Genomic DNA, 16,548 nt, shown 5'->3' on the forward strand with positions numbered 1-16,548 from the left:
CACTTTCATAATCTGGGTTACGAAAATGTATTTCCGGTGAGTCTAGATGACCAGTATTAGGACATGTTTTTCATGTTTTGATTTAAGTATGTATGGAAGCATCTATTTAAAGGATGGTAAGATATGCAACCTCTCCCCCCTCTCCTTTCATGGCAGAGGCATAAAAATAGCAACAAGGGACAAGTCAAAAGGATAATGCCAATATGCTTCCATATATGAATATCCTATATGTCCTATATGTATATTTAGTTGGTGTTTGCATTTGGGGAGAACAAAATATAAAGCAGAGACAGCTGCAGGTGTGTTTTTGTAAGGTTCTGTCAGGGGTAGAATTTCTCAAATTAGGTGCCAGCTAGACTAGTAATATTTTAAATCTACTGCAAGTCCCAAATCAATGCTCAAGTCTTTTTATTGAACAAGGACAGATAGATATTTTTAAACACTTTTTCAGCCACAGTCAAACCTGGAATGGAGAATTTTGTTTTACAATGTGAACTTCATGTCCAATCACCCCACGACACAAGCTGCTGTGCAGTATTGCAGAAATTACAGACTCGTGCTGGAGACAGCTGGTCACCTGGCACCAATTAATGGAGATCAAAAACTTAGTTGGGATATAGATAAAATGCAATATTACTAGCCGAAAATAAAACGTCTTGGTGAGTACAACGTCCAATGACACCACCGTGAAAGGCTCAAAATTAAATTCCAAGAACAACGAGTGTTTACCATATTCCAACAATGGGCTTTCAAGAAGCAACCTTATCATTTTAATCTAAAGGGGAAATATTTCTAATTCTTAATATTACAATTGTTTTTTAAATGTTGTACAAGTCATGTTGTAATTTATTGGCAGGAAAAGTAACAATGTTGTAATTACAACATGTGTTTGAGTTATGTTTGTGTACTTTCATTTTATCAAATGTATACTTTAAGCTTACGTGACCAATAATACCTCTGTGAAATGAGTTTTTTAATAACACAAGGTACATAAATAATCAAAATTTCACAGACTTTCTCTGATCAATAATAAAATAAAGCAGAATTTTCTGCTTTCCTTTGTGTTGTTCCATGAGAAATGAAACCAAGTAATAACAAACCAAAGCTGTTTCAGAAGTTGTTTTCTTTTTAAGTGGGGAATATCATGAGAAAAACAAAAAGACTAGAAAATGCCCCGCTGCCACTTGACACCCCGACACACAATTTGGTCAGCAGTTCCTGAGATTAGCTATATATATAGTTACAGCCTCAGGGTGGGACGCAGCACAGCGGGACAGGAAGGACATGGGTAACACTATATGCCCCCCCAGTTTCATGACGGGGGGGCATACAAATTAGCTTAATTAGGCTTCCAATTTTCATTTCGGGCCAGTTTAAATTATTTTCTATGTCAAAGCTGGCCCCAGTGTCAAGCACTGCAGACTCATTTCCATGCAGTGTCAACCTCCAAATAAATTTTCCATCCAGGTAAAAACATCCTACAGCAGTTTTACAACATTTTCTGAAAACTTGCCTTTTTGCTGGTGGCCTTGCTACAGGTGTTAATTATGAATCTTAATCATACAAACACTTCAGTTTATCATAACTCTATAGTCTATATGTGCTTTTGGTTAAACGCTGCATCGATTCAAATTAGGAATTGCGCAAGTACCCAAAACCCATTTGAGCAATCAAATTCAATTTCTAAGTTTTTTCTCTCATCCACAAATTCATTTATTGATGTTTCATGTATACAAAAGCATTTTTTGCATGGAAGAATGAAGACCCCTGATTAAATTGAATCTTTATCTAGATCTGGTTTGACATTGAGTCTTTTGGTCTTCATTTATCAGCATTTTCCTCCAAAGATTCAGAGCTAACTGAAATCAATTATGGGCTTATAAATTCAATGAAATTTTAAAAATTTGCAGTTCTCACTCTCAAACACTTTCCTTCCCAATTCACAAACTTTCAAAAAAATGCATCATCTAATGTCTACATGTACAGTAATGAGTATACCATGTTCTTGAACTACATGGCACAGGTACAAATTAATGTTTATTTTAATTAGAATGTAAAGTTAATTTGTAATATATTCCTAGTCTTGTGCTGTACATGTCACTGGTGTATGTAACACGAAAATTACATTCTCTATTATAGTAAATTTGTGTGTCTTACCTGTGTAGTCCAGTGGTCGTATTGTGCAAGTTCATATAAGGTATTGTTTGTCTCTTATATGTAAATTAGGGTGTGAAAAGTGCGAGAAAGCATGCAAAAGTGAGTGAAAGTTTAAATAAAAACCTTTGCAACATCGCAAACTTCGCAGTGAGCCATGATCATGAGCCATACAGAACAAAGGACACATTCTGATCTGAGGTCCTAGCATTAGCTTTCTGACTTTGGACAACTATTGTATCACCAGACTGATGTCTTGGAAGGTAATTATGTTGATACATACAGAATAATGTTATCATTATATCATATCTGTTGATTATAAGTGAATATCCAATAACACAGGTTAAGTCATCTTAAATTGTTTTTTCTCTCCTGTGATATACATTTCCACATTCCATTTAAATGTTATGAAATTGTTAAATGGATAAAGAAGTCAGTAATATTTATCGTGAGTCCCAAGTCCTATACTCAAAAGAATTTTGATGGGACTAGTCAAAGAATTTATGGAAATGCTGAAATTTTACATTATGGGACTTCTTGACATCAGCAGTATATATAGTTGAAGGGAATATATGAAAAAAATTCTAGATTGATCACCATGTAGTTTTTGATCACCGATTAAGTAATAACAAGTGATGAAAATTGGAATGAGATTTATGTAATTGATTAATTAAATGAAACCATCAGATGACCTCTTCAAATCAATTACAATAGGATTTTTGTTGTACCTGTTGGTAAATTTTGAGAATTTTTATTCTTAGGTTATAATTACACAAAAATGGTTTATACATCATTCATGCACTTAATATCAAAAGAACTGTTGATTGGCCCACCACTTGTATTAATTAATTAACACAACTATCAGTGTGAGCAAGATAATAAAATTACAATTCAATAAAATCATTGATATTTTCTGATACATATTTCTAACAGGCAAAATCTTTGCTGTTATATAAGCAACCCAGTTGTGTAGCCATTTTAAGAGTACTAGTTATATCAATTAGAAGGAACTTATTATTTTTTAAAAGAATTTCATTAATCAAATGATACAATTCATCTGAAGAATACCCAGTACAACCAGGGCCATTTCATTTCACACACAGATTTGATTATTTTACACACGTACAATTAGCTCAAGATTGATAGAATTAAATATCAAAGCTTGATTGGTGGAATGTTTTCAAAAGATTTAATTGTTAATTTCCCTAAGAAATTGGCTGAAGATATAAGCTCATCACTTTTTTATATATAATTTTTTTTAATTTATAATGTAAGTTACGCACTCTGGCTTGTCGACATATGACTGTGATTCAAAAGAACAACTAAGGTTTTGTAATATATGTTTTATATAATCATAGATATATATTGGTCCATATTCAATATTGATCACACAACCTTGCTCTGTCTGGTACAAGTTATAATTACCTGTCACTGTCAAAATATCCTAGTACTGACAGATCATTGAAGTATCCATATTATGTCTAATAATCATCAATATGAATTTATATATATAATGTTCATTGATGACATGGCCTCTGTCTGGCAAAACTGAAATCTGTTAGTAGTATGACTGATAAGATACTGGTTAACACAATTAGGTCCACCATAGCACTGTTTATATAATTTAGACTTGAGACATGTTCATGACGTTTTCGATTTGACACATGCATGTTCGTACCTTATCTACTTGCCAGCTAAAAGCATAGTCACGAATACCCTCAACACAATATGATAAAATGTGCAAATATAAAGTATTGTTGACAGATAGGGGTCAAATAATAGACTTGAAATGATCATGACTCGGCATAATGGCAGAAAATGTCGATGCCCTTCTAGAAGGCCTTCGCTACCGGCCGCGTCGGCTTTAACGAATACAAACGGGATTGACCAACGTTAAATGGTCACAGACTAAATTCTGCAACACCAATCCTGAACCATATCTCTAAAACAATTGCTGTAACAATAATTGCGCCTCAAAGCTATCGGTATGTCCTACCAGACAAGGAAACACACTATTACGTAAGATATTTGTGTGGTTGGAAGTTCAAAAGTTCAAATTAAGGCCAAAATATATTTCACAATAGACCTATATCTCATTTGTCCTTTCGATAACGTTCATCGTCGTTTGTTTGTAAACATCACAGCGGCAGCCATCAATTAAGCTATCGTACAAAATCCCTCGTATAAGTACACGTAACTTGTTCGGGGTGAACCCTTGGTACTGCCGAGTGCTTACAACCTTCGTGACTCAAAATGGCGGAGTGTATTTACACCACAATACACACGACCGTTTAGACACTGTAAGCTTCAACAAAACAACAGTTTTTGGAATCATATGAAACATATATTGATAAATGAGTACTTACCCATCTCTGAATGGTCCATACTGGTTTTACAACCAGTTGTTATGGCCCAAGATGGATGTTAGCATGAATTTTGCAGCGATCAATTTATGGCTTCAAATATCTGCCCTACTTTACCTTATTCCCAATAGCCGTATCACGCCGCGGAAAGCACTTCCACTGAAACACTTAGTTCCTCTATATCCTATTCATTACGAATTGTTTACTGTATATTTTTGTAGTGCGTTTATCATCAGGGTGTGAAAAGCGAATATAGGAGCATCGCTGCTTGTAGCAACCACATTTGATCGACGAATTTCTTAAACGTCTACTAGATATAAGGTAAACTAGGGCAGGGTTCAAGGTTGAAGTGAGATGACACGCATAGCTGATTACATTATGAGGTTGGGTTCGGTGATCGTCCGTTCGTTCGTCGCCACTCTCAATGAAACCGGATCGTTTTAGCCACTCGCCATTATCAATATGAAACTATGCAAGAATGAATTTATAAATATCTGACTTGTAGAACAAGTCATTTTTTGCCTCTGAAACCAGAAAATTAAATCAATAGAATTTTCTGTTCGGTTATTAGGGCTACTAAAATTAGACTTAGTCTAACCTGTAAAAAGGATTAAAATAATTTGTCCATGATTGAGTTACCCAGACCTATAATTTAGAGTCTAATTGTTATGTACACTAATTCATGACTGAACTCTGATTCGTCTTCATGCATTGTACCTTCTTGTTCATCTGGAATTGAGCTGACAATACCAAAATTGTTAGAATCTGCATTTACAGAACGTTTCCATGCCTTAATATTTTTTCTTTGTTTTCCTACAAAATAATTCATGATTGTTTTTTTTTTGTTTTTGTTTTTTTGCAAGCCTATATGGAATATACATGTACGTAAATGCCACATCCTCTCACCAGAAGTACTAGTTTTTCTTGAAAATGTATAAGGACATGTTCAGTTTGAATTCTATCTTGGGAGGGCACACCAGCTTTTGAACGTGATCGGGTATAAAAGTTACACATGCATTAGTTTGGATGGCTTACTTTAAGGGAACAATACACACAGTACAAGAGACCCAAAGGGCCTGAATGTACTCACATGCAGTAAGGAATAATGGTTAAATTACTATTTCCAATTTACAAGGTGACCATACAGGAAACTAGTGGTATAGTATAGTTTATTCCACTTGAAGCCTTACGGCTCATAAGTATAACATAGAAGCATCAACATACATATATATACAATACGTAACTAATTGTTATAGAGGATGAACAAAACAGTAGGCGTAACTGGTGAAAAACATCCGCAAACATTGATTTTAACAACAAAAGCACAATTTGTCAGAGTAGTCAGGGGGTGGACAAAACAATAAAGATAACTGGAGACGAGTACCTTAAGTCATTAATAAAAAGTAAATAATACAGTTTATAAGAGTAGATAGATAGTAGTTACCAAACAATAGGTATAACTAATATAAGTATCTAGGATTTTTCAGATGCAAATATATACTTTGTGAGAATAATTAGATGATGAACAAACAATATATATAAATAGATATAAATAGAGATAAGTAACTAACATCGTTAATTCAACACTAAATACAAAGTGTACATAATTTAGATGAATAGTTAGGGTATGAACAAAATTAGGTATAGCTGGAGATAAACATATACAATACGATATTGATCTATACTAAAGGTTGGAATCTCGACCGTAGTAACCAGCTTGATTGTAAATATTTTCCAAAATTACATAACTCATTTTTATTGTGAACAGAAAGCAATTGGACAAGTTTAAAAGAAGACGGGTGATTCCAATAATATTTTTTAATGAATCTTTTTAGAATATCAACATATAGTGGACAAATATGGATGAAATGGAATTCGTCCTATACTTGGTTCTGGTTGCAATAACGACATAACATATTTGACCTTGGAATATTACGATACCGACCTTCTTCTATATAAAGCTTATGCGATGAAAGTCTTAATTTCGAAATAAGTTTACGATACCGATCAGGAATAGATTTTGTTAGATAGAATTGCAGTGTGAAGGTGTCAACAATATATTTACATTTGTATACAGATAACAATTAGAATATCTTTCAATAAATTCATTTCTTGCTTGAATAAAAGCATCAATCAACCTCTGCTTAAAGCAATGTAAAAATACCTTTTCATTATCAACATAATGAGTTAACCAGACACTACCGAAACCAGAAGACAATAATAATTTTTTAACTTGGCAACGCCAATTACAATTTCTTTGGTTGCAATCCTCCATCTCTTCATAAACCGACTTTAAAAGAACAATATTCTCACATTTGATCAATTTCAGCCAATATTTTATTATTCGACATTTCCTGACGATATGCAACAGCAAACGTCCTAATTCCGAATATATCATGAAGGAAGGCGTACTTGTCTTAACAACAAGGATCTTTCTCAAAAAATCAACATGAATCTTTTCTACTTTGTCTGCAACATGGAAACCCCATGTTTCGCAACCATAATTGAGAATAGAGGAGACGTAAACATCAAAAACGTTCAATTTAGATTCTACATTAAGAGATAAATTATTACAAATTTTCAACACATTATACATACATTTACGGCCTTGTTCTGCAATAACACCTTGAGTTTTTGTGAACTTACCATTAAAGTTAAATACTATACCTAGGTAGTTAAAACGATCAAAAATCTCTATTTCATTGCCATTAAAGTAAAAAATTTCGACAACTCGCAATCTACCCCTATTACGAAATACAACAATTTTTGTTTTATCAGTATTGACTGTTAACTGCCAATTGTCACTATATTGATTTAAGGAATCTAACATTTTTTGTAAGCCAGAAGCAGTTTCTGAGAAAAGGACAGTGTCATCTGCATACATAAGAAGAAAAAGTGAAACATCTCTTAAAAACAAAGAGTCACAGGAGGAATTAATTAATTCATTTTCGAAATCATTAACATACATCTAACAGAGGTGATATGATTCAATGATGCATCGGTGAATCATAATGTAGGGTCTTACTTTTTGTTGAACCAAACATAACCAATGCGAAACCCAGTTCATGTTTCATAAGAAGCGTGATGTGAAGCCTGTTGTTGATTATTTCTCGTATACATAATGTAGTCACATATTTCATATTTCACAAAAGTAACTTTGAAAAATAGGCCTAGGTCATTTGTTTGCTGAATTTTTCACTCGATCTGTGTTACCTGTTGGCAAAAATTAGAAGAGAACATAGTTAAGGTGTTTATCATATCTGACCCCTGCGACTTTATCAACAGGCCAAAGACGAAAACCATGGATCTATATTTACACTTGCAAAGTTTTGTCACTATATAACAATACCAGACCGATTTGTTTACCATTCTTGCATGGAAACATTGACCTTTGAACTTGCGTATGAAAATATGACAGGGTACGGGAACTACTTTCGCCAAGCACATGGCTTTGTTTACATTTACAATTTAAGTTACAAAGGATTTGTTTACCATTGTTAAATGTATAAAAATAACATGTTTGACAATATTAAATATGATAATCTATCAAAATGTTTTTGTTATTTATGTTAATATCATAATAAAAAACAGAACTATTTTTTACCGCGCAAAAAAAGTCTCAATTTGTTGTGAAGCGTCACTATTGGCTGTTCTAATAATTGACTCCTCCCACTGTGTCCGACTTTTATATGATTTTTTTTTATTTACAAAGAAAAAATATTGTAATCACAAAGACTTATAGAAACAACATCCGTAAGTGTAAATATAGGGATTGGATTTCACTTTTATGTTAACCATGCTTTTATGGAGCAATTCCTCTAAGAATATATTCTAAATGGGGCGCTAGCGCGCGCATTAGAATATATTCTTAGAGGAATTGCTCCATAAAGCATGGTTAACATAAAAGTGAAATCCAATCCCTATTTAGAACTCGAGAAAAGATTCGCAAATGATTTTTAACTATTTGGACTATGTCACTTTAAAAATAAGCTAAGGTCATTACTACATGAATTAAGTTTTTAACATATTTGACCCATGTGAAATTGAAAACAGGTAATCATTTATACATATGTACGAGGAAACTTAAATGTACCATTCCCATACCTCCTGGCCAAATATCAATTGTAGTTACTGAAGAAGTTCAAAGATGGCCAAGACGGACGGACGAAGGGACGCCCAACCCTGCCCTACACTATATATCATTCCTAACTGGCACTTCGTGTCAAGTAAGCTAAAAATATTGTTGAACATGTGACTCATGCATAATTCACTAACTTACATTAACTTGTAATATAAGACACAGTTCGCCTAGAATTTTAATTCGAGTGAAATCTACCACCTGGTGGAAGTCACGGACGCGAAGCCTAACCACACACACAAGGTATAATATTTGTACCTGTTGTCTCTGTTGTGACTGGTGTATATGGTTTGGAATGTGTACTGGTTTACCTATTCGGTAACTTTACATTATTATGAAATTCAGATATCATATTAACTTCTACGGCTTGTTATTTAACACCACGTGACTAGTTATAAGCTTTTAAGTATTTACCGCTTATATCAGTTTGGTGTTTCCACATTGCGTCAAGGACGAACACAAGGAAGTTAGCTTGACCAGATAGGCGCCGTTAGACTGAATACAGTATGCATTGTTTAAAAAATATCTATTCGCATATTTTCATTTTTTTTTCTTCAAATTTATTCATATGATATCTATTTATGTCTTATTCTCGACACGACTTAATAACACATTACTTCTGTTTACCACGTGTATGTGTTTTCAACCTTGCTGTTTTCTCTTTGTTTTATTCAAGATTCATGTATTATTTATTGTTATTATAATGTATTTTGATCAACCTCTTCATTTTAAAAGCAGTAATCAGACAACTGTAACCTCTACGTCAAAGGTCAAGTACGTCAAAGGTCAAGTAAGTGTAAAAGTTTCAGCAAAACTATATTCACATGAAATGACCTTCACCTCTAGGTCGGTCATTAAGTGGAGATATCTACCACAAGATGAAGAATAATAATAATGATAACAATAAAAAAAATCACAAACACTGAATCATTACCGGACTATCGTACATGGGGGACTAGTAGATATGAACACCAGGGGTGTCATTTTACCGAATTTTAATCTAGAGCCCCCCCCCCCCCCCCCCCCAAAAAAAAGTCTCAAAATGTACTATACACACTAGGGAAGGTAAATACATGTAGACTGTAACAATTTTCACGTCCCTGTGATCTCATGAACAATAATCAGAGAGGTGTGTCGGGGACCAACAGTACTGATAGATGTATGGCTTAGTTAGATACATATCAACAATCAACATGCCACCATTTCTTAAGTATTAAAATCCCGGATCGGTCCATACAACGCTGTCTATTCGGATGGTCATTTGATTTGAATGTATTTTATTGTTTAAACACAATTGGTTGGACACAAGTTTTAATTAACCTAGAAAAATCCCTCCACAGATATATATTAAAAAGATCGTGATAGCGATACAGTATATTTATACTAATTTATAAAGAATGAAAAGCAAAGAATGGAAGGAAGGAAGACCGAGATCTAAGAATGGTCCTTTCCATGTATAACTTGATCATCGACATGTTTTTTTTATGGGGATGTGAGAAAGAGGCCAGACAACTGAATGGTTATATGATCCTACATCCTAGTTTCGATTCAGGAGCATCACAAACTTAAATATCTGGTAGTTTAGCATATGTTTGTACGATACACGTGACCGAGCAATAGTAAAATTCAGTACTAGATTAGTTCTACTTCACTTAACCCTTTCACCCCTACTGACCATATTGGACTTCAACTTATGAAAGAATGGCAGAGTCCACTAAAGTTTCTTAGTGTTGAAAGGGTTAAAACAAAATGCTGTGATATAAAATATGCAATGTATATTTTTTTGGTAATTTTCTGAATATAGAAATAATTATAAAAATATCTTACCACGACTGAGTATTAACAACTCCTTCTCTACGCTTGGTCAGCACAAGACGCAGGTCGTTCAACCGTCATTGAAATACCAGCTAGGTCACGTGACGTCAGTCACAAAATGACCAAATCCCTACAGTAAACTTTATACACGTTTTGTAGAACGGCCCATCGATTTTGCCGTCATATGTGTGGTCAAGCAAAGTACGATGACCATCCGAAACTGACCGCTGCTGTTCTATTGATAAAGTTCGTTGCCACATGATAGAGAAACCTGTTGCTGATGCGGTTTCCATGGCTATGGATGACGTCCAAGAGATATAAACGTGGATGGGGCATGTCGGGGTCAGTTACCGGGGCCGAACTGACTAGGTCAGATATGATAGTCTAAACGATCTGTCAACTTGATGTCAAAATTACAACGCTAGTAAGGTACCTTCCAAACACACCACGCCCACACTACACATCCTAACACACGCGTATACCGAGAAAATAAACATACCTGCAACAAAACAAAATAATAATAAAACCGCTTACTTGATGGTGATTATCTACGTCTATTGGAAAGCGACCAATTCTAGAGCCTGCTATACTAGGTGGTATTATATGTATTCAAACCTTCAAACTGGACTCAGGGATAAACACGGGTCAACTACCTGTACCTGTATGTACAAAGTTGGTTACATCACAAACTCGAAAGGTCATTTACCTAGGCATCGGAGGGTTCTATTGATTATTTCTAACAGGTAATGGATATAAATTTATATATCTATATATTACATATATATATTTAGATTTCTGTGTCTACAGGTAGTAATTACCCCGTGATAGGAGTGTTTATCACACACGTTTTACAAGCTGAGATAACTCTGGATTACAGACGGACGATTTCTGACAGATGGTCGTCGTCAGAGTAGGCAATGTATGAATATTCGTTCTACTGTTTCACCATCATCGCTAGCCTAATTTCGTATTCATTATACAATCTTTTCACCTCATGATACGTGGAAAATCATTGTTTATGAATATGAAGGGGGCAAAATCAATTGATGACAAATAACGCTAAACCAAAACCTTAAAACCAATGTCCCTATAAGACAGGTGAATTTCGAATCTGATTATTACCTTTATACTACTAGAGACGATACATGCATGACGTCATTTTTAACACGTGTGTCATACGATCTGTATGATATACATTGTATGAGTATCAATTCAAAATATATGCCACTTTTATTAAATAAAGCTCACAGAAAATTTCAGTTTACTCTATAATATAGCATGTCGATGGTTACAACGATTAGACAGTAAGAGGGCCCATATTACTATGGTTACAAAATCACGACAGTAAGAGGGTCCGTAACACAATGTTTACATCAGCGAGGCAGTAAGAGGGTCCGTAACACAATGTTTACACCAGCGAGACAGTGAGAGGGCCCGTAACACTATGTTTACACCAGCGAGACAGTAAGAGGGCCCATAACACTATGTTTACACCAGCGAGACAGTAAGAGGGCCCGTAACACAATGTTTACATCAGCGAGACAGTGAGAGGGCCCGTAACACAATGTTTACACCAGCGAGACAGTAAGAGGGCCCGTAACACAATGTTTACATCAGCGAGACAGTAAGAGGGTCCGTAACACTATATGTTTACACCAGCGAGACAGTGAGAGGGTCCGTAACACTATGTTTACATCAGCGAGACAGTAAGAGGGTCCGTAACACAATGTTTACATCAGCGAGACAGTAAGAGGGCCCGTGACACAATGTTTACATCAGCGAGACAGTAAGAGGGTCCGTAACACAATGCTTACACCAGCGAGACAGTAAGAGGGCCCGTAACACAATGTTTACACCAGCGAGACAGTGAGACGGCCCGTAACACAATGTTTACACCAGGGAGACAGTAAGAGGGCCCGTAACACTATGTTTACATCAGCGAGACAGTCAGAGGGCCCGTAACACAATGTTTACATCAGCGAGACAGTAAGAGGGTCCGTAACACAATGTTTACACCAGGGAGACAGTAAGAGGGCCCGTAACACTATGTTTACATCAGCGAGACAGTAAGAGGGCCCGTAACACTATGTTTACATCAGCCAGACAGTGAGAGGGCCCGTAACACTATGTTTACATCAGCGAGACAGTAAGACGGCCCGTAACACTATGTTCACACCAGGGAGACAGTGAGAGGGCCCGTAACACAATGTTTACACCAGCGAGACAGTAAGACGGCCCGTAACACTATGTTTACATCAGCGAGACAGTGAGAGGGCCCGTAACACTATGTTTACACCAGCGAGACAGTAAGAGGGCCCGTAACACAATGTTTACACCAACGAGACAGTAAGAGGGCCCGTAACACAATGTTTACACCAGCGAGACAGTAAGAGGGTCCGTAACACAATGTTTACACCAGGGAGACAGTAAGAGGGCCCGTAACACAATGTTTACACCAGGGAGACAGTAAGAGGGCCCGTGACACAATGTTTACACCAGGGAGACAGTAAGAGGGCCCGTAACACTATGTTTACACCAGCGAAACAGTAAGAGGGTCCGTAACACAATGTTTACACCAGCGAGACAGTAAGAGGGCCCGTAACACTATGTTTACATCAGCGAGACAGTGAGAGGGCCCGTAACACTATGTTTACATCAGCGAGACAGTGAGAGGGCCCGTAACACTATGTTTACATCAGCGAGACAGTAAGAGGGCCCGTGACACAATGTTTACATCAGCCAGACAGTAAGAGAGCCCGTAACACTATGTTTATACCAGCGAGACAGTAAGAGGGTCCGTGACACTATGTTTACATCAGCGAGACAGTGAGAGGGCCCGTAACACAATGTTTACATCAGCGAGACAGTGAGAGGGCCCGTAACACAATGTTTACATCGGCGAGACAGTAAGAGGGCCCGTAACACTATGTTTACACCAGCGAGACAGTAAGAGGGTCCATAACACAATGTTTACACCAGCGAGACAGTGAGAGGGCCCGTAATACAATGTTTACATCAGGGAGACAGTAAGAGGGCCCGTGACACAATGTTTACATCAGGGAGACAGTACGAGGGCCCGTGACACAATGTTTACATCAGCGAGACAGTGAGAGGGCCCGTAACACAATGTTTACATCAGGGAGACAGTAAGAGGGCCCGTGACACAATGTTTACACCAGCGAGACAGTAAGAGGGCCGGCATCACCGTTTACAGTAAAAAGTAAAATTGTCCGTTTAATTATGTCTGCAGCAGTGAGACAGTAAAATAATTCATATCGCTATGACTACAGTAGCTAGACACAGTCCGTCTCTCCGTATGATGACCCATATCGCTATGGTTATATATGGTTGCAGGTTCGAATGTTAGGCAGCTCTATCATTGAGTATCCCCTCGGTTATAGCAGTTCAATCTATGAACACTATTACTTTACAGCAGAAATGTATGCAATTCGTTTGAGAACATTTTTCTCTGTATAAGATTATAGAAACGAGACTGCCAAACAACTATCACTTGTTATCGCCATGATTATATCCGAGAGTCTACGTTCTGTTATTGGTTAATGCAACAGAGAAACTCTATCTCTATAATCACGCCTGTTGTTATATCTAGGATGTGGTAGAATATTCCATCGCGCTTTTTATGTCAGTAGATACATAATTCATCAAATCAGTATTTTTGGTTTCATTTTTAATGCACTGAAGAAATATATTGCGCCCTGTCCCCGGCACATTCATTAAAGATTCTAGGCCGAGTTGTCTCCCGTTCGTTCAGTTAAGATGTGGGATTACATGTTGTTATGCATCCTATTCAGAGTAAAGTTTGCCACAAAATCACTAACTGTGGATGTCAAAACAAATCACTAATTGTGGATGTCAGAACAAATCACTAGTTGTGGTTGTCAGAACAAATCACTAGTTGTGGATGTCAGAACAAATCACTAGTTGTGGTTGTCAAAACAAATCACTAGTTGTGGATGTCAGAACAAATCACTAGCTGTGGTTGTCAAAACAAATCACTAGTTGTGGATGTCAGAACAAATCACTAGTCGTGGATGTCAGAACAAATCACTAGCTGTGGATGTCAAAACAAATCACTAGTTGTGGTTGTCAAAACAAATCACTAGTTGTGGTTGTCAGAACAAATCATTAGTTGTGGATGTCAGAACAAATCACTAGTTGTGGATGTCAGAACAAATCACTAGTCGTGGATGTCAGAACACATCACTAGCTGTTGAGTTCAGAAATCCCTATTGGCCTACTGTACTGAAATCCTAAAATATTGTCATTTGAAGACTTAATTTGTTAGGTAGATCTCAAAACTAAACCCTTAAAACTCAAGATTTTAGCGGCTCTTTCTAATCGACAGACTAATAAACTAGACTTTAAAAATATCATGAAAAATAAGGAAGATTTATTGATAATAATGTATTAATTTAGGTTGCAACTAGAAAACTTCACATAGCTTTAAGACTCGTCTAAATATAGAATGGCATTATACACATCTTTCTGACCGTCACCCTAACATCTTACATTAGTGATTAAAACGCATACATATAATAGAAAACATACAAATAAAAACAAGCATAATTATACACGTGACCGCAGTACATGAAAGCCATTATTTATAACAGATCTTTGCGGTTTCAACAAAACCAGAAACTGAGAGTGCGAAGCCGTTTTTTTCCTGTAAGCCTCCATTCCGTCTATACTCTTTCTTGATTAATTTACAACCTCGCAGCATATAAAGCCTGGGGTTCTATTGATGTGTAGAGAGACGTTAACGTAACTTGTTAGAATGCCGGTGCTGCCATGGCGGAGTCTATTCTTAGATGTTTATCTCAGTTTTTCATTGTTAAGTTTACTGGCGAACAAACTCCACTTCTTGACGGATCTCTTGTGCGCTAGAGGGAAAGTTACAGCGCTTCTTTATAAAATTATGCGCGTACGATTGTATTTAGCAGTGTGTTTGGAAGACTTGTATAGCTCGGTCACGGAATCCCAGTCTACGGTCCATATATCTATCATGTAATGATTCATTAGGTTTGATATCCATTGCATATTTCATAGACTCCCCTTGATATAATATCAATAACATATTTAAATCCATTTCAATTCTACGGAATAACTCTGTGTAGTGATGGTCTTGAGGATCCACCACATTCATTCATTAGTTTAATGAGAATCCACTTCATTCATTCATCCATCCAATGGGATTCCACCATATATACGTTCATCCAACCAATAAAGGTCAACCACATACATTTTCCGTCCAATGGGATTCAACTACATACATTCACTCGTCCAAAGAGAGTTCACCACATACATTCACTGTCCAATGGTATCCCATCAAATACATGTACATTCACTCGTCCAATGGTATTCCACCACATACATTCACTCGTCAATTGTGATTCCACTACATACATTAATTCGTCCAATGTGATTCCATCAAATACATTCACTCGTCCAATGAGATTCCACTACATACACACGTGACATTAACTCGTCAAATGTGATTCCACTACATACATTCACTCGTCCAATGGTATTCCGACACATACATTAACTCGTCCAATGAAGGTTCATCACACACATTCACTCGTCCAATGGTATTCCACCACATATATTCACTCGTCCATTGTGATTCCACTACATACATTAATTCGTCCAATGTGATTCTATCAAATGCATTCACTCGTCCAATGGTATTCCATCACATACATGTACATTCACTCGTCCAATGGTATTCCATCACATACATGTACATTCACTCGTCCAATGGTATTCCATCACATACATGTACATTCACTCGTCCAAAGAAAGTTCACCACATGATTCACTCGTCCAAAGATAGTTTACCAAATACATTCACTCGTCCAATGAGATTCCACTTCATACATTCACTCGTCCAATGAGATTCCACTACATACATTCACTCGTCCAATGAGATTCCACTTCATACATTCACTCGTCCAATGAGATTCCACTTCATACATTCACTCGTCCAATGAGATTCCACTACATACATTCACTCGTTCATCGATGGTCCACTATATACATTTACTCGTCCAATGAGAT

At 36.5% G+C, this 16,548-nt stretch overlaps 1 protein-coding gene across 8 annotated transcripts in view; it reads right to left on the reverse strand.

Annotated features, from left to right (window-relative positions):
- Positions 1 to 16,548, reverse strand: part of LOC117321502 (retinoic acid receptor RXR-like) — a 50,283-nt gene that overhangs the window by 17,115 nt on the left and 16,620 nt on the right. For 4 of the 8 annotated variants that reach the window (XM_033875927.1, XM_033875925.1, XM_033875923.1 and 1 more), the window contains exon 1: positions 4,521 to 4,654. The exons of the other annotated variants lie outside the window; for them this stretch is intronic. In XM_033875927.1, coding sequence (XP_033731818.1) covers positions 4,521 to 4,539 — 19 coding nt within the window. In that variant the 5' untranslated portion in view covers positions 4,540 to 4,654. Of the gene's footprint in view, positions 1 to 4,520; positions 4,655 to 16,548 lie in introns of those variants that run through there. 8 annotated transcript variants of the gene reach the window in all.

This window comes from Pecten maximus, chromosome 2, assembly GCF_902652985.1.
Source record: "Pecten maximus chromosome 2, xPecMax1.1, whole genome shotgun sequence".
Classification (NCBI taxonomy): domain Eukaryota; kingdom Metazoa; phylum Mollusca; class Bivalvia; order Pectinida; family Pectinidae; genus Pecten; species Pecten maximus.